We start from the raw sequence: 21,135 nt of genomic DNA on the forward strand, positions 1-21,135 counted from the left end.
CCCCCCCCCCCCCACCCACAAATGGCTATCGTGCAATTTAAAGTTTCCAAGTTGTCGTCATTTTAGTTGTTGTAGTACTTGTTGCTTTTTTTTTGCGAAACGCAAATACTTTTAATGAATTGAGCCTGAACCAATATTAGAAAACTTTATGGCTACTTATACGTCGAGTTCTTTTCAACGAACTTCTCAACGTTGAAAATAATTTAACGTTAAATAGATCATTTCTTATGACATGAGATTGGAGTTATTTTTATACCTCACTTTTCTCTATAAATGGATTTTTATTCGTGCTTTCAAATTTAATCTATATAAATTTATATAAATAATACATAATACGATATGTTGAAGGAATAACAATAAATATGATTTAGCAGTAGAATTATTAATTACTTATATTAATTATTCGATATAACATTTTACTAAACTTATGCTTAAATTAAAAATATTATTGTTATATCTGTTACCATTTATATAAAATAGAATAAATTAGCCGTTTCTTATATGAACAACAAAATTCAACACGATCAAAGTATACTTATAACGAATGTTATTATTTTGCATCTTATTTTTCTTAAACATTTGAATTTTGAAATCAGTGCGTGTAAAAATAAAACCAAACTATGCAAAGTATTTGAGTTTTAATTTACGTGTGTCAATATTACCTACATTAATACTTATACAATATTTAATAGTTTATAAGTACATATTTAAAGACGGAAAAATATAAATTGTAATTCATAATCTAATAATTTCATAAATATATACATAAATTAAATATATATATATATATATATATATATGTTAATATTATACAAATTGGGAAAAGTTTAATATTAAAATCAGTTCCTTATTTTGTAATTTTGATATTTGTAATTAGATCCAAGTACTTGAAATTATAAATGAATTTCGTATTATTTGCTTATGACTTAATTCTAATAAATAATTTTTTTTGGTGAAATATTGAAACTAGTAATTTATCTCCATAACCATTCGCTTGTACCCTTCTTTGCGAAAAAGTTAGCTTGTAAAGCTAATCTGAAAACATAAGAATGTTAAAACAATTCATCTTATTGTAATAAACTTAAGATTCTTCCAAACATTGTAAAATGACGTGAAACGCCGTAAATTTTTTAACTACTTCATAGAAACATTTCATATATCATCAAGTTGCCAAGTTTCAACCATTGTTCATTTAATTTTCCAGTATTTTGTTTTTTTCTTAATAAATCGTTGCATCAGTACTTAATCAAATCTATAAAACGACGTTCGATCCATTATTTTCTTTTGATATTCATAAAATAAATGACTTTCAATATACAATAAAGATAATACTCTCTTGTCTTTTATACAATTATTATTCTAGTGCTTTAAAGCCTTTGTTGCCCAACAACTTACCACGAGCTCGACGTTTTGTTAACAACTTTTGCACGATAGAATCATAAACGCTCTCGTCAGCGACACCTGAGTCCTTCACAAGCTTTTCCTTGACAGCTATGCATATTTCATTCTTGGCAAGAAGACTCTCCAGTTCTTCGAAAGCCTAAAACATCGAAGTCGTTTTAATTTAATTTGTCAAAACATTTTAAAGAATCCGAAAAATATCCGTTCTCTGCGTCAATCCATTCTAATTATTCGTTCACTAAAAAGTCCCAATTTTTTAAAATTAAAAACACTATATATTATAAGATTATTATTTTTGTATTATTCGATTTATTATTGTTCGTACTGCTGCTTACAATTGTCGTTATTAAATAATATTATTTAGTTCGGAGTGTTGCTAAGAATATCGTAGCGATAGGCAAAAAGAGAAAGCGTCGCAGAGATTAGAAAGGTTTAATTACCTATACACTTTGATTTAACTTTGAAAAACAAGTCACTTTTAATTATAGTTTAGCCGAACCTGTATTAGGCAAATGGAGTTGATTTAATTATCTTTACTAGCAGTAGAAAATAGTCGAGCTTGAAGGAAAAAAAATTTACCGTCGCCTTTATTAAACAATATAATTACATTAAAATTAATCATGAAAATCTTATCATACTAAGTTAACTTTCAAGAAATTATGCAAATGATTCATAAAAATTTTAAAACTTAATTTTCCAATATTTTATTTGCCAACTTTTAATACTATTAGATTTACATCTTAGTTGAAGTAAACTTGGTAATTGTTTTTAATTATTTAAACTGCACACAAAATGGTTTTCAATCAAAATTAGCACAAAAGATATAAAAAAAAAAACAAAAACAAAAAAATCAATTTATTAGATTTACCTAATCTTTCATCTTTAATTATAATTTCATTAATTAGTGTATATAGTTATAAAATGCATAAATTATAAAACTCTAACAATAATATTATTGCGGCAATATTGTAAAAATCTATTATTTATTACACTTTAGTGGAAGCGATTTTATTGAAAAGAAATGACTAAAGGAGATAATATTTCCCAGTTACGTTTTATGCTCTGAAACAATAGTAGTCTCTATCCAAGACCATATTTATTACATTTGAACGACAAATACCTTTATTACATTAATCATTTCACAAGTAAAAATTAGTATTATAGAACAAACATAATAAGGCAATTAAATGCTTAAAATTTGAAAATAATATAGTACCAATAAATTACCTTTACTCCATAATTACTTTCTTCATATATAACAGATACGTATGTCCAGTTCATTTGTTTAATAATCTCGACCATGGCTTTAACTTGATAGTGATCACTCGGTATTGTACGAGTAAAATATTCAAAGCGCTGTTTATTGGAAAGTTCGGGACTCGTGGAGAAGAATGAAACCTGCAATGCAAGCGCTAAAGTTTTATATATTTCCTAAATTTCATGCATATAAAGCAAGTAAAAGAATGTATCATTATTAGTTTAAAGTATTCTACCTGCAAGTATAAATATTATCATCTTAAATTATCAAACTTATTATAAGATAATGAGAAAAAATATTATGGGCATCGTCAATAATGTTATTATGGATTATCTAATGTGTATTTATTTATATTAATGGTTTAGATATCCTTGAGAGTTCATTTTAAATTATTTTAATAATATTTTTGCAAATTCAGTAAATTAATATTAAAGTTATCAATTTGCAACTTATTACATTTATTACTATATAACGTATAATTGATTTATAATATAATCAAATCAAATAGCTTATAATGCCTGAAGAATGTAAAGCGTAATGTTTATACTGAATTTTTTCCATTATACTGAAGCATAATAACACAGAGAAAAATTATGCCATTCGTTTATTCACTTCACATTTAATCGATAACTTTATTATTTGTTGTTGATAATTTGCATTATTTTATCCTAAAATATATATTTCAGAAATTTGCTATAGTAATATCATTTCAATCTGAAATGATTTCATCCTATTAGGAACTTTTTATGTCATAGTACATAAAACATGTACATTTGCATAATTATAAAAAATAATGACTCAATTAATCATATTTATTGTTGTATTATGTAAATAAGTAGAAGAAAAGATGTCTTTTTCACATTTATATACGTGATTTCTCGAAAATATATTTGAAACATATTTTACCCTTTATTATAGATGGTTAATGATAATAAAAAACAATGAATGATATCTTAAATGTTGTTTTGTACTTCTTCTCCAGCTATTTTTATAAATTTCGACTGATGGGAACTCAATACGAATAGTATTGAGTTTTCATTTAGCATCGACGTATTAAATTTTATTGAATGAATGGGATATTACATATTTAAAATAATATTGTATTGAGAAACGTTAATTTTTTATTCACATACTTATCACTCAATATGCTTGTTCAGAGCTAAAAATTTTTATCTATTCCAATACAAAAGATGTTTTGAAATACAAGCGAAATAAAATACATGTACATTACAAGTATTATGTATCGTTGAATTTGTAGATTATTTATACATATAATATTCTATATATATTTATACATATATAGAAATTTTTTTTCATGATTCTCAACGATCCATGCATAATCTAAGAATAATATATTTAATAATATACGAAGCAATATTATCTGATTTTAAAACTACACACACACACACACACACACACACACGCACACATATATATATATATATATATATATATATATATATATATATATATTGTAAAAGTATTATTATACATACTTTTATCGGATATGTCTGTTGAAAATTTATATGAAAAAAGAAAAAGAAAAAGAAAAAGAAAAATAATATTAGACAACTGGATCGTTTGATTTACTATATTGGTAAAAAATAGAAAGAATGCGATATCGAGCTCAGAAAACTCCTCGGTGCATGGCGATAAAATTCTTTACAATTACGAAGCAATCTGGTTGGTAGTAACTTAATCCCATCGTATTCCTGGTGGTAGTAATGCGTTTACCGTACTCGTCGCTCGATATTGCGTGGGATTATTGCCGAGTGTGAGTGGAGGACCGAACAGAAAAGAAAGACATATCTTTTGGCTTGCTGTTATGCATAACCAAATTTTATTCTATGAGTCGAAAGGAATAGGCAATTCAAAGTTGTATTATATACTAACCTCAGGATTCTTAGCTCATTTTCATCTCATAATTATTCTTATCTCAAAAATGACTAAATAAATTAATTTTAGATGTGCTTAATATTTTGCTTAATATTTGAAAGATTGAACTTTTATAGTTTTATTAATGAATTGTGGAGAACGTTTCATGTTCCTCTTTCAAGTTTGTATACAATTATTGTATTGAACTTGAAATGAAGATCAATTTATTACTAAAGATGTACAGTTTAAGTAAAATTGTTGCAAAAATTAAAAGTAATTATTTCATAAATAAATAAATATTAAATTAAACTATTATTAATCTTATATTTATATAAATTAATTTGTATTATATTATAGAGTAGCTTTTAACGTTGTAGATTATTGTATGATTTATGAATACTTCGCAATTTAAATTAATTTTAATATTAATACTACAATTCATAATTTGTAAAAAAAAATTAAAATATTTTTCCTCAAATTCTTGATGTATATTTGTTCTTATTGGGTATATAATTTTTTTTTATATTGAAATATAGTAATTAAAAAGAATGCATTTATGATTAAATATCAACTTACGTTTCCACAAAATCTTAAAAATGTTTCAATAGTTAATGTAACATTTCGGGAAAGGAGAGTAAAATACTGTAATTCCTATTTCAATTCATGTTCAGATGTATGTGAGCGCAATTGACATAATGTGAATCTGTCGTGAATAATAACTTCCGATATTTATGTTCATTATTGAATATTGAGTGAAAGTTGGAAATATAATTCGTGGTTTCATATTTTATTTTTTCAGGTGTGTTAAATTTACGATTATTTCACATATTCAGATTTTCTTTGTATGCGAAGACATACAAGAGTCCACCCTCTCCCCCAACTATATATATATATATATATAAATAACAGATGCAATCATGAATGTTATTATATCATTGATTGATTGTCAATAAAAAAAATATTTCCTGTTATTGTAATGTCTATTACATATTCATTACAATTATGAATACATATTCATTGAAGTTTGAAAAAGCCTCTGTTACTTGTTACAAAAGAAAATATTACGTGCTACCTTTTTAACATACTTATTTCGAATTACTTCTCTCTACCATACATCTCTACAAGATAAATAATTTGTATTATAAATATTCTTTATTTTAATTGTATTTGCAACTTCACAAAACAATTATACAAATATTCTTTATGATTCGATAATATAAATCACTTATGATTACAATAAATAACAATGCTAAATAATTTATAAAGCAACTTCTTTTTATATCAGTGAAAAATAAATATTAGGACCAAATTTTATAAAAAAAAGAAGATACATAACATACTTCTATTTCAATATTTCTTAAATTAAATTCACGAGTTATATATTCATAAATTTTTGTTTTATGTTTAATAAACATAATTAAAGCAGATATGTAAATGGTTTATCTAGTACATAAATCAAATAATAAATAAGGGATGTTATTTATTGAATATTAAAAAAAAATTGAAATTTTATATTGCAGCTACTTCATACGTGGTACTATTATAAGATTTGAATTTTCTATTATTAATATAAAATTAAAAGCACTTTATCATCTCATTAGTAAAAATCACAATATTTTGTAAACAAATATGGGTAATTTTTCTATAAAGGCAACTTATTATTTCGAACTGTTTAAGGTTTCTTTTGTTCGAAATAATCGTAATAATAGAATAAAAATATAATTAGATAATGAAAATATATCTTCAGTGAGCAAGTGAATGTAACGGAAAGGTAAGTAAAAATTTTAAATATTCATTATTTTTTTATCTTCAGATTTATTACCTTCAGATATGTGATTTTAACTTCATTTTAATTCTGAGTTTGCGATATAATTAATTTATTATTTAAATGATATTTCAATAATTTTTAGAAGCACTTAATTTTAGTTACGGAGATGTAATTATTTATTAAAAAACATTTCATCATTTTCGGAAAGTTTTTTACACCTTAATTTTACATCCCATCGTGTATAAGCTTGGAAATCAGAGGAAAAAATAATCTTGAAAGCATAAGAAAAAAATACAATAAATTTGTTTTTATTAAATAATCAGTTATTATATTTTAAATATGTAGTATGTATTTTTTTTCAAATAGATGGAAACAATTATTAAAAGCTATTGCCAAAAAGAATACTCACTTCTTCTCTTTCTAGACATGTCAAGTTGTCTACTCGTTTCAATAGCAAAGACTCTGTTATTTAACCTGTTTTAATTCAAAAATTCTTAATGAAATAAAATTGTAAGTAAATTAAGTGCACGATAACGTAACTTATGCCTTCAAATCAGTACTCTGAAAATAAAAAGAAATGGGTTTTTTTTTTTTTTTTAAAGTAAACGTTGCTTTATCACATAATTAGAGAAGAATGTTTACACAGTTCCAAAAGAAAGAATTAATTCATATAATGGAGCAGACAAAAGTAATAAGGAATAAGCATTAAATAAATGTATTACGAAATAACTAGTTTTTATATTGCTACTGCTCATTTTCAAATAATAACAAATGTATTGAGAGCAAAAGTATTTCATGATATAAGAGAGTAAAAGCCGATATCAAATAACAAAGTTATGAAACTGTAGTGTTTGAAAATATTCAGTGATGCTCAATTTTCATTGTATATATATATATATATATATATTCTTTTTAATCTTTCTCTATTTTCTATCTCTTTCTCTATCAGGTACATACGTGATAAAACCAATCTTTATTTAAGGTGAACAATAACATTCAGTTTGTTTGAATTGACTTGCAAATGCTTCTTCAAGACGGATGACTTTCCTTTTCTAATGAAATGTAATTCTCATAAAATTGAAAGTCTGCGATATAAAAATAAGAAAATATGGCATTGTTGTTTGCAATTACAAGTTGTTTATTGAGAACCCTTTAAAATACAAATAATTCTTCTTTGTACCTTTGAACAATTTGTGTCTTATATTTTATTTCGTTTCACTGATTATTATAACAACAATTTTTGTCAATTATACATTTCTAACTAATATAACTTGAATTAAATGACACTAATATATCAAAATATATAAGACTAATCTTTTATCATTTAAATGAAATCATAAAATTAATCTACCATCGGTGAATTATATAGAATATATAATATAGTATAAATGTAACTACTAATTTTACTAATATATTTATTATATTATCTAAATTGTTAATTATTTTAATTTATATAATTTTTAAATTTAAATGATTTTAAATTTAAGTTTTAATTATATAGTTAAATTAATTACTTAACTTAACAATAAAAGTGTTCGAGATTCAATAGATGTAATATTTGCTAACGTAATAGTTGCTCTCTCTCTCTCTCTCTCTCTCTCTCTCTCTCTCTCTCGCTCTCCCACCTTCCCACCCTCAATCTCCCTCTCAATCTCTTTTTGCACGTTCGCGAGTTTAAACGAGTAAGAGAGCGAATGAACTTATGCTGGTTGCACATGCGTTCATGCATGCACATCAGTTTATCCGATGCTAATAATTTTATTTTCGAATTGCATTTTAATAACTACAACATTACAAAGTGTGAATAAAAAATATATTTTAAACTATATTTACATGATATGTAAGTAAAGTAGTTCCGACTTCTAGAGAATGTAAATAAATTCTATTTTTAAAGATATTTCTTTTATTTAAATTATATTGTTTTATATTAAATTATTAGATTCGAAACTTTTGAATAAATATTTTGTTTTTTTCTATCGAGAAAATTCTTGTTTTATTAAAAATTAAAAATTCAACCTGAATATCTTTTATATTCTTGGCAATAAAACGATTAACAAATAATATTTCAAAAAAGTTATTATTTTAATTTGATTCAATACTTAATTACTGCTCAATTATAAAAATAAATATTTTAATATAATCTTATAATCTTAAAATATAGCCCAACTTATAATATGTATAAACATCATTAAGGAACTCTCACAAATATATTATATGGAATTTTTACAGGTTAATTTAAACTTCAGGACTAAATTCATTACGATAATCTGTGAATATACAGTTATATTGTTATAGTTTTCATAAGTTATTTGATAAAGATATAGAAAATTGTAAATAAAATATTCAATCGATATTCTATTAAAAATATTATTATTGAAACTCAATTTATTATTTTATCCGGCATTTCAAATCCTTACATTAAGTATGTCTTAGAAAATAAATTTTAAAAAACAATGTATATAAGCTTTAAGTGTAAAAAAGGTTATTAGAAATCTACTAATAATTAAAACTTTTATTAATCTTAAAAAATTAACACACATACATATTTATAATGAAATTAAAGTATTTATTTAAAAACATAAAAGCAATTTACGTTTATATAAAATAGAATTTTATTCAATAGAATAATTATATTTTGCGTTTATACTATGTATATTTAGAAAGGATTTATATAGTAATTCATACTTATTTATTTATTTTAGTTATAAATTAATTATGCATTGTACGTTACTATTAAAAAATAAAGCTAAATAAATAATAACAGTATATTTCTTGCAATGTTTTTTTTTTAATTTTTAAATAGCCTCTTTAGATAAAGTTATAATTAGTTTTATAAGTCTTGGGTTCACGCTGTTAAATAATTAAAAAAAAATTCTTATTTCAACAGGTACTTAAGGATAAAAATGGAAAATTATCAATTTTGAAAAGTTTTTATTCCGAATAATTTATGAACTATATGAGAGGCATTTACTTGAATTTTCAAAAGTCTTTTATTTTTCTGTATGATTGTTTAATATAATATAATATAATATAATATAATATAATATAATATAATATAATATAATAATATCTGTATAATATCCCGATTATGTTTAATAACAACTTTCATATTCATGTAAATATATTTTTTTTGTAAAATTATGGATAATAAAAACTGCACGTGAAATATTTATTTATATAAATTCATGTAAAATCTAATGATGATAATGGTTTTCTATATTTTATCTTTGCTATTAATTATTAAAATTGCATATTAATAAATAGAGATATTCAATAATAATCATTGAATATTATTAGGTATTCGAGTCAACTATTGTGCTAATATATGCTTGGTTTCATTTATGAATATATCACGTCTGAATATTTCAGAATTAATATCATAGCGATATTTAGTTAAATATTTGAATTGTAATTGTTATTTAAAGTAAGCCTAACTATTTACTTATTAAGAATTTTTCAATATTATTGAATAATAAAAGTTTAATAAAGTACTATTGAGAAAGATCTTTGCCTCTCATTAAATATGTTTAAACTTATTAGTTAATTAAATCTATGAACTGAAATCGTCGTAATAATTTTTGTAGTTTTTATAATAAATGTAGTTAGAAAACTTTTTCAAAGCGCGTATTTGAATATATGAATTATAAATTAAAGCCATATAATTAATAGAATTTCAAAGTGCTTATTATTAGAAATGAAATATTTCAATTTTTATTTAAATTTTTTATGTTCGCGGAATAATTAAATTTTAATTAGTTTAAGATTAGTTAGAAGAAAGTCCGTTAGAAAATTAATAAACTGTGCAGAGACATAATTCACGAGTGCATCTTGACGTCAAATTTTGAAAATTTATTTACATTATATAAAATATTTTTCAAACTATTTAAATATGAAATAGGTTTTTTATTGACTACAAATAATAAATAAATTAATAAATTAATAACGATATGTGGTGATATACGTTTTTCTATTTGTTTTAATTATCTTCGTCTTTATTCATTTTAATATTTTGAAATGCATTGATATCGATTTCTTTTTCACTTACAATTTCAAAATTTTTTCTTAAATATATTTGATTTTTTCATCTGCGGTAAATAATTTTAAATCCGATAATATGTAAAATTGAGGATCAAATCACTGTATATATGATTAAAGATAATCTATTGAAACATTGATATCATTATTATTTTAAAGAGAAACTGCAACTTGGTGATAGTTTCTTGAAAAACGTTAATTTCTACAGAATTGAATTCAATTGTATTGGACAATTTAATTTACAAGGAAACGTTTATTTGATGGACCATCTGCAGTAGGAAGTTGATCACGTAAAAGTAGTTAATGCGATTAAATACTAGTATTGTTAATATTGATATAATTCCTTTATTTATAAGGGACAAAGTTTCTAGCGAAGATAAATTATACAAATGTATAAATGTATAAGAGAATTGGTATTTATCGTAAATAAGTATACATAATTAATTAATATTTTGAACTTATTATAATTATCATTATTTTACTGCTATATGATAATTTTCTAGGAACTGTCATTTAAGCAATGTGAGCCGTGTAATAGTAGTAATAGTACAATGTACATTATTAGATATTGCAGACTTATATGACGGCGTTCATACATAAATTATTATGTAATATAAAATTATTATATTATTTATATATAGTTAATTATAATATTCTTGTTGATCTGCATAAAATAATCATAAAATACGTGATTCTATGAATTTGCATTTTTATAAGACCAATAATAACAATAATTCAAATCCATAATAAAAGTAATAATTTCTTATTAATAACTGAAATTAATTATTTGATAATGGTTAGTTTATTTAGTATATTTATTCAAGTAGATAAGAAGATTCTCTTTAAAATAACTTTATTCACGTATTTAGAAATACCGAAATACCGAAATATCAGGACAAGAAAGCGCACTCATAATATGCTCAACGCTATGAGCAATAATGTAATCGCACTATGTTGGCATATGAAATTCAAATTAGTTTTCCATGTGGTAGGAAATGCAATTCTGAAAATTATTTTGGTAATACATATTTCTTGTACATATGAATATACGTATCTGTGCATATATTCTTCCCGAAGAAAAGAACGAGAGATTATAAAACGGGCACGGGTCTGGCGATATTGTACGATCCAAATTATCAGTAGCGAGGTACTGAGCTTATTGAAAATAATAATTATATAGTGAAAAATACCGAGAAAATTCACTAAAAATGTAATAGAAAAGAGGTGAATAAAATCAGTAGTTAAAGGACTGAGAAGTAAAAAAGAATGATTTCTTATTGTTTGATGCGAAAAAATGATTTAGTTTAATTATTATATAAGTAAAGCTTATTTAGTTAAAAACTTTTTAATATGTTTTGTTATGATTGCTGAATGATAATATAAGTAATATGATAAATTTGCTTATATCGTTCTTATTTAGTTTACGGACAACTTCCAGAAGATTAAATAATGCTACTTTTTGCTTCATCAATACAGATTTAGCATTATTGTGATTATATCTTTCTACATTCTTGATCAGAGATATAAGTTTTAAAATAATTTTCCCGATACTGATGTCATGTTGCAAAAGATAATAAATTAATAAAAAAAAAAAAAAAAAAAAAAAAAAAAAAAAAAAAAAAAATAATAGAATGTAAGTTTACTGTAAAATTACAAATATAAAAATTCAAAGAAATACATGCAATTGTAACATAAAATACCCAATGAATGATATGTTCGAGAATTTTAACTTAGCCGATATGAAAATTCTTGATTACCGTACATTTCTTAAAGATATATGTTTTATGATCATAAAAAATATTTAAAAATTTTTTACTATAATATAACATTCAAGTATTAATGAAATATATGGTATTTAAGTTTTTTTTAGTGATAACAAAATATTAATTTATAGAAAATTTAAATTTAAAGGAAAATCCGATTATTTTTTAATTGATATTTGTTTCACTGGTAAACGTTTTACGAAAATAATCAACTTTTCAATTAATCTTGTCGTCTCAAATGTAGTATCAATGTATTGACAAATTAAAACGTTAAATATAAATTAAGTTCATTCAAAGTACTAAACGTAGAATCAAATCTAATTTGAACAGTGTACTCGTGCAATTTATGAGATTCGGTAGTCATCAATGTTTTGCTAAGGACTCGATATATTGTGTATTGTAAGTATCACAATAATTATAAATAGCGAAATAACCTAAATATTTGAATAATTTTACATTTCTTTACAGAACAACGTTAGCAATGGGACTAAACCTACCATTGGATTTAGAATAAAACTCGTTAAAAACGAATTGTATAAATATATACTTAATTAGTGGCTTAATTAACTGTTAATTTTAACGTGCAAATCTTATTTAACACGACGAGCGATTACAACAACAACAACAACAACAACAACCACGATAATAATTATGTAACGACATTAGAATCGTAATAAAGCGAACTTTTAATGCTTTTCAACGTCTGTCTTCAACTACTGTTCGATCTAAAAATCCGTTTCACAGATAATGAGGAATCGCTTAAGGAAATCGGTACTTTAAATCCTTCCTTGACCTCGTCCGAGAATCGCTCGATTATCCATTCTACCATTGATTTCCTCTATGCCACAAATAGAGCGAAAATTTCCAAATCAGATACAACATACTCAAATATTTCTTTAATATTTCGAGAATACCTATATGCATATGCATCTATATCCCAGGGGATGGCGTCCTCTTAACTGTGGATCTCAATTACAAGAAAAGGGTATTCACTACGTGACTCCGAGATCAAAGCCGAACTCGAGTCTCTCTTCACTGCACATTCCTCCACTGTTTCTGTGCCCACGTAAGAACTTTCTATGATTCTCCTTTTCTCTATCCTTTTCTTTTCTTCTTGGGCTACTGAGCTTTAGCAGCCTTTCTCTCTTTTTTTTTTCATTTTCTGAAGAAAATTGTTACTACTGCGCGGAGATGGCATAAATTCAAGTTGTATTAACTCTAGTTGGCAAAATATAGACGTTGCTTTAATTTTAATTTGAAACGTTCTATTACTAAACTACTTAACTATAATCCGAATTTTAGTGGCGAGTTATTAGACCGAGATGCCTACGATCAGATTATCTCATTAATTTAATAAATTTTCAGTATCAACTATAATGTTATATTTTGATATAAAATAATGTATGTGAACCAAGTTGTGCAATAAGTTTGACAAAACTACTTGAAGCTTTGTACGCGTCTAGAATTCAGATATAAATGTCTTTCCGCGCTATAAAAGTTGAAAAAATAGTGAGCGAAGTAGTACTCTCATTACTAAATCGAAGCTTGAATTTGTAAAACTAGTGTTTAATTACTTTAAAGAATTTAGACTCAAATGAGTTCTTGCTTGGAGTCTGAGAACTAAAGATAAAAAATATTCATCTCGGTACTTCTCAAAATTTATCATTGCATGTAATATTTTCTAAAGCAGTTTCAAATAAAAATATACTAATAACTTAAAATACAGTTATTAAATAATATGTTCGGTATATCATTTACTATAGTTTTAATTGTAATTAAATAATTCATATCTTTTATCGTATACGATTCTTATTATATCCCTTAAGTATTATATTGATATATTAATTGAATATTAATATTTAAATATCAGTTTAGTTGGAGTAAAAGTGCAAGTCGATGATTTTATAGGAGAGATACTTAATAAAAGTCGTTATTTAACCTTTTACACTGCGTTCTACCTGATAAAGTCCTTAAGTATTAATGATTTTACCTTATTTTTTTATGCCTTTCTATTCCATCCTTACATTTCTAAGAACATTCGAACCTAATTATAGAACTTTTATTTTTATTGTTGGCAAAACAATTCTATAATTTATTCAGCTTAAACTCTTAACTTTATATCAATTGTTTAGTAGCAAAATATATTGAATTTTATTATAAACATTATTAATTATTATAATTCGTTAATATAAATATAAATAAATGTTTCTTTGAATTTCAAATTACTAACAGTAATAATTTCACTTGAAATATGAGAATGAAGTATATTACGTATTCAACATTATTTCACTTTACTTAGTTGATGATAATATTACAATTACATGGATAAGAAAGTAATCGAATGAAAAAATTATAAATGTGTAGTATTATACTAATCATAATAATAACATAATAATATAGTGTTATAATACCTAATGCGCAATAACATAATAATAAAAAACATTGTATTTGCGAAAATAATATTAGTTAAAAAGATTAATATCATATGTGATTTAATTAACCACATTACGAAATAATTATGATAAAAACTCCTCATCAGCGGAACTTCATGGCAGTGCATAATGTATTAATAATATGTTCTAAAAACCAAACTGCAATATCCATGAATCTTCGACTTTGAGTATTTATAATTAAAATTAATTTTATATAAAGCCGAGAAGTTTTGATACACTTACTATGTTACAAAATAATAATAAATTATGGAACTATTACAAAACTCTTTTTAAGTAAACTATTTTAATTTAAGTTTTACATAAAAGTTTTTTTTGCTCTTTAAAAAATATTACACATTTTTTTTTCATAAGAATATTAACAACACGAGAGCGACAAATCATTTAAATTGATATTAAATCGTATCATAAAAACAATGTCGGAACTAACAACATATATTACAATAATAATAAAAGCAATTGCAATTGTAAATTTCATATGATTGTTTAAACAGTAACAGATATTTCAAATAAATACATATCAAAAGATTATAATCATTTTGTATAAAACACCTTATATCGCACACTAACTCGTATTAGACAAGATTTTACAAACAATTTAATTAATACTACTAATTTATGATTATAAATTTTACACAATTCTAAATTAATTACTTTAATATTTGATAATAATTACTTAACAAAAATACTGATCATAAATTCATACTTCGATACACTTAATTATATTTCCAAGTCAGTTCACTCCTCTACGTACAGTTCACTAATTGCAGCAGCAACGGCGCCATTATACGTATGAAATGAAAGGTGAGAAAAATTAAAGGTGAAAAAATGAGGATTGTAAATGAAGTTGGATTTGGAAAGTGCATGATGATTCAAGATTCAACATGTCAGGCTGCTCTTACACGCACACTCTTACAGTTGTATCGCTTATATAGAGTCTGGTAAATGGAGCGATCAAATGGTATTCAGAGGATCTAGTTGGTTAGATTCTTCGATTTACATAGTCTTGTTGCAATCGATTGCTTGGATTAAGACGCGCTTAGCAAAATTTACAGGGTCTGTAAGTTAAAATCAAGATTCGAAGACAAATTATATATCTATCTATTTCAATTTGGCTAATTTAAAATGATAAAGTATATATTGTATCGATCATTTGCGGAGTTATCCAAATTAATATCTCATGTAAAATATTTTATTTAATCTTCAATGTATATCCATACTTAATAAATCATGCAGACTAATTAAATTAAAAAAAACTTGAGCTGTCATAAAGTAGCCTTTAATACATTGAATAAAATTTTATTGCTATTTATAATTTATTTATAAAAAATATATCAAACGTTTTTTTACATACGTATGTATACGTTTTTAGATAAAGCGAAAATTTTTGGCGATATCCATTATCTTTGAATATTTCTACAATTACCCTTTCATTTAAAATATAAAATTCATTTTATTCACTAATTATTTTAATTAATATAATAACTTTATTAATATGATTACTTTTATAGTCGGATTAACGATAGTCTGGATAATAAAAGTAATAAATGACTCCACGTCTTATTTGCTCAATTTTTGCGCTTAATATATCTTTCTTTTGGATTTTTGAAGTCATTCAATAGTCGTTCGACACTTAGAATGGTATGAATTATTAGTAATTTTCACATCACGAGTAACCTTAATGTTTACTTCTTGTGGGTGCCCGCATAATCCAGCAAGGAAATATCGAAAATCTTTATTACCAGTTTCATTTAAACGCCCACAAAGAATGTAAAACTTTACTTAAAGATGTAGTTTATAATGAGTATGAAAACTTATACTATTTTACTAATGAGTTAAATTTTTAATGGATATTTTATTTAAGTTGTAAAATTTATTTTAAATAATAATTGCAATATTTTATATCAACTCAACAATTATAGGATATCAAATTTTTCTCAATCGAAATTTTTCACTATTTTACAAATATATATAAATTGAATAAATTTCACAACAACTTTAAAAAATATATAAAAAGATTATTTTTTAATACTTTGTATAGAAAAACTGAATAATATAAAAACTAATTTGTATATTCAAGAGAATTAAAAATTTTTTTTCTTAAACATACAAAATACAATAAAATTTTGATATATACATAACAATATTCAATATAATAAAATTATAGGTAAATATTATTTTAATAAATACAAATAATTTTATTTAAAGATTTAAACAAAAATTTATATTTCATATGATTTAATAATTATAAGTTTTTTTTTTTTTTTTTTCTAATAGTCCATTTAAAATCCATATTAATCCCTTTTCGAGTATTTCTTATTCTATATAAATTTTTTATATTTAATTACAGTTTATGTTTGTGTATAACTGTTTGTAAACGATATCTTATATTTATTTTAGCAATTTAGAAAATAAGATAAATTAGTAAGCCATGCCTTCTCATGAATCAATAATTCAAAGAAATTACTTTTAATACAATTTTCTTTAATTAATTCAGCAATATTGCGTTTAATCATTTATAATTAGAATATTTAATAAAAAACTAAAGAAATTTTTATTCTATTTGATTGTTTTTGTTTAAACTTCAATTAAAAAAAAAAAAGTGTCAAGAGACATAGTTTCCTAGATGATTTTTAGAAGTTTATAATTTCCTTTTATCTGAAGTTTAATTGTTGAAAAAAATAAAATAAAACGAATTTTTAGATGGATTGCTTGTAAAATTCCTTGACACATTGTAGTCGAATCTTTTTAGAAAAAGTACTTGCATTTATAATGTTCTTCATAATTTTTAGCTATGAAATATTATCAAATATATGAAATATAGAAAAAAATTTTATTGAGAAAATAAATATATATATATTTTTTTAAAAATTGCAATAAACTAACCTATTATATTATTGATGGGTCAAAATAATAATTCTAAATTAATAAAATAATACGGATTTCAATTATTTCGACACGTGAAACCGAAGATTCATACGTCAAACTAACAATAGTTAAATTGTAATTCTCATTTATTTTCAACATAGTATGATATAAACGCAATAATGGATCGCATTGATATCACGTGCAATCAGCTACTAAACTGCCATTATATTAAGTGACACACAATAGACAAAGAATATAGTTTCAAATTTTTTCTTAAAATGTTATATTAATCCTTTATACAATTATGCTTTCCTATTCATTACTTGATATTATTTTGTTTTCATATTGTTTCTTTAATCGTATTTTTTTTTTGTATATCGGAATAAATAAATTTATATAATGAATGAAGAACGAAATTATATTTTAAATTTAATAGATAAGATGGGATAAGATTTCCAAGCCTCTAACGGTCGCTCGTTCACTAAAGAAGCCGGCGAAAGCTCTCAAAAATGATATAATTTTCTAATAATAATTTTCTAAAAGGCCTGTGCTCGAAAATGCGGTCATCCGGCTCGGAGGACCGAATGTTCGCAAGTGCGGGTATCCGGCTCGAAGAACCAAATGTTCGCAAATGCGGGTTTCGGCTCGAAGGACCAGATGTTCGCAAAAGGTGATGTAGTTTTCCTGGTTCGAAATGCCAATGTTTCAATAGCGTAGTTTGCCGCCCGTCCTAGCAGATGCTCGGGAGTGGAATGGCTGTAGAAATGTCGTGAGTTTTCGATGAATATATGATTTATTTTACAATTCATAATACAATTATATATTGTTGTCTTGGAAACATGTCGAGTCTAATGTGCAGATGCGATTTCTTGGAACGTTTCTTGTTATGGATGTTGCACTACCCAAAATGCTTCTCGATATCGTCATGTTGATGTTGAATTAGTAAGGTTTAGCAATTAATTACTGCACACTCCTTGTCAGTAAGTGTGAGGTGCTATTGGTAATAGCGTCATGCTAATTTTGTGTTGACTGGCAATAATTTAGGTCACACAGACCTGTGTACTCACATTGATATAACAGCCTTGATCTGATCCTGGAATGAGTAGTTCACCATTATTTCACCCTCCAGTGCGGGAGTGCGTGTTTGGTAGTCCGGCCCTTTCATGGTTTGAAGGAGATAACGTTAACACCTATCAACTGAAGTACAGGAGGATCGATGTATCTTCCTTCTACTTAGTGGATCACCGCAAATATTTGGTCATTAGTTCACCGTTAAGTAAGAGATCTCCGGCAGACCTGACTTCCCTACGCGGATAGTCCTTTCGAATTGGCTTTTCCACAGAGACAGCATCTTTCTGCTGTTTCCTCCCCACCTTTAAGGCCTCTCGCAATGAGTCCCCACTCACAGAGCTTCTGGTCATAGTTTTCCAATCAGGATGCGCCGCTTTTGGACGGCATGACTGAGCATGCACGCCTCTTTTTCCACTTCGATGAAATTAAATATTCGCAATGACTACATCGAAAAAAGGGATTTTTGGCTGCAGCGCCTTCAATTGATAGGTGGCTCGCTCCTCTCTAGGATTTATCGACGTGGAAGCGGGCGGGGAGGGGGAAGGGGGGTTTATTGGTCAAGCGTCTTCGCTTGGCAACATTTGTCGCACTTGACAACATTTGTCGCACTTGACAACAGCGTATGCATATGCCCTCGTGACATTGAAGGCACACGTGATGGACGTCGCAGGTGCCGGTTTTCAGGTTGTAATGAATTTTAGGAAATGTTTTTTACTCGATTGTTTTAAAATGTTTTAACTCGCAACGTATTCTCGCGTAAACAGCCTCTCCGTGAAGAATAATAGAAGTAGCTGTTAACGAGTGTTTATAACGAGATGAATAAAATTCGAGAGATTTTTCTCAATCTCCAATAACCTGATATATAAAATTGTTTTATCAAGTAATATATAATTAATAATTATACAAATTAGTAATATTTTTAATAATATAAAGAACAAAGCAACATATATGAATTAACAATTCATATAAAATTCCCAAAAGCTATAATTTGCTATTATAAAATATCAGTTTTTTTAGTTATAAATTATGTCATGAAATCTGTTTCACATTTATTTTTATTGTAAATGTTAATAGTAAAATTTACCTGAGAAAAGTTTTCATTATTATTTTCGTCGTTCAGTTTTTTTTTTTTTTTTTTAAACTCAGGTTACAAAAAATTGAAGTAGAATTTTTGTTTTCGTAATTGCATGAAAATAAAAAAAATGTAAAAGCATTTATAAGCTTAGATGTAATATTAACTTTACTGTTTAATTGCAGCATTAGTTTCTTAATTAGTTTTTAATTAACTTCATCGATATATGTCTTCATTGAAGAAAATACTTATCAAAAGAGTAATTAATTTTTTCAAGTTAATAACAATTTACCTCTATATAATTAACAATTGTATAAAATGACAGTTATCGTACAGATTTATTTCTTATTGCATGAATATAAATCGCAAAAAAGTTAGCTAATAAGTTGAAAATATATAAGCATATATAAAATGAAAATTTTATAACTAATATCGAGTATAATAATTTTCAAATATATTTTCTAATTGCTTTGTGATAATTAATCTTTGTTATAAATGCATAACGATGGAATATTATATAATTAATTTTCATGCTTTTCTTTTCATAACGTAATAGGACTTTTAATATAAAAGGTATTATTTATTATGAAAAAACTACGTATTATTTACGTATTACGTATTATTTATTATAAAAATTGAAATAAAAATTGACTATTCTTTTTGAATAAAAGGAGTTGTTTTATCAATGAAAAATATAATATTATAATACATTATAAATTTAAGCTCATTTTGGTTAACCTTTTGATATTTTATGTTTATTAAACTGTATTCGCACGATACAGACTTCAATTTAAATTATAATATAGAAATAAGTATCGTTTGTTCTTTGAGAATGCAATTTAGTAGTATAAACAAAGGTAATCAGAATAAATAAACATTAATATTAGAAAGCCCCAGTAACTCTCTTATCACAACGGTAGAATTTCAAAGAAATAAGATCATTGGAAAAAGAATAAATTTCACCCGCAAAGAAGTTACTCGCCAATTCATATTTAAAGGAACTGTCTGTTGTTCTGTTGACACAAAGCCGCATTTTGTTCTTTGCAATATATACAAAGTAAACATTATTAAAAGTTTGGAATAAATAGATGAATTGAAATAGATAAAAGATTATAAAATATTCAAATATTAACATTTTATGTCTAGTAAAATAATAAATAAAATAATTTCAAAAATTGTTACTGGACAATTACTAATTATTAGAATAAGAATTTGTATTGAATTTTTTGTTTATTTCCAATTTTTGTTTGAAGAAAAGAAAATGTCAGTCGAGAGATATTATTTAAAACAGAATAAAATTAATAAGAATGAACATAACCGAAATTTGACTTGACTTTTAATGTGTAGAAAATGTATTTTTTTTCTTTCAAATAATGAAAATGATTTAAAAGCGTTTCGAAAAATAAATAAAATATTGATATATATAAATTATGTCTCATATAAATTTGTTCAGTGAAGAAACAAGTTTAATTAACAATTTAGTATTTATACATACACGTATATATATATATATATATATATATATATATATATATATATATATATTTTGTTCTACTGAAATTGCTTTCTTTTAA

The 21,135-nt window shown here is 24.7% G+C and overlaps 1 protein-coding gene across 1 annotated transcript in view; it reads right to left on the reverse strand.

The window, feature by feature from the left end:
• The window catches only part of Glurb (metabotropic glutamate receptor B), a 147,623-nt gene that overhangs the window by 16,512 nt on the left and 109,976 nt on the right, over positions 1-21,135 (reverse strand). The window contains exons 3-4 of the mRNA XM_011503824.1: positions 2,629-2,799; positions 1,396-1,540 (exon numbers count right to left, since the gene is read on the reverse strand). Of these exons, the coding sequence (XP_011502126.1) occupies positions 1,396-1,540; positions 2,629-2,799 (316 nt within the window). The remainder of the gene's footprint in view (positions 1-1,395; positions 1,541-2,628; positions 2,800-21,135) is intronic.

This window comes from Ceratosolen solmsi, unplaced genomic scaffold, assembly GCF_000503995.2.
Source record: "Ceratosolen solmsi marchali unplaced genomic scaffold, CerSol_1.0 scaffold48, whole genome shotgun sequence".
NCBI lineage: Eukaryota > Metazoa > Arthropoda > Insecta > Hymenoptera > Agaonidae > Ceratosolen > Ceratosolen solmsi.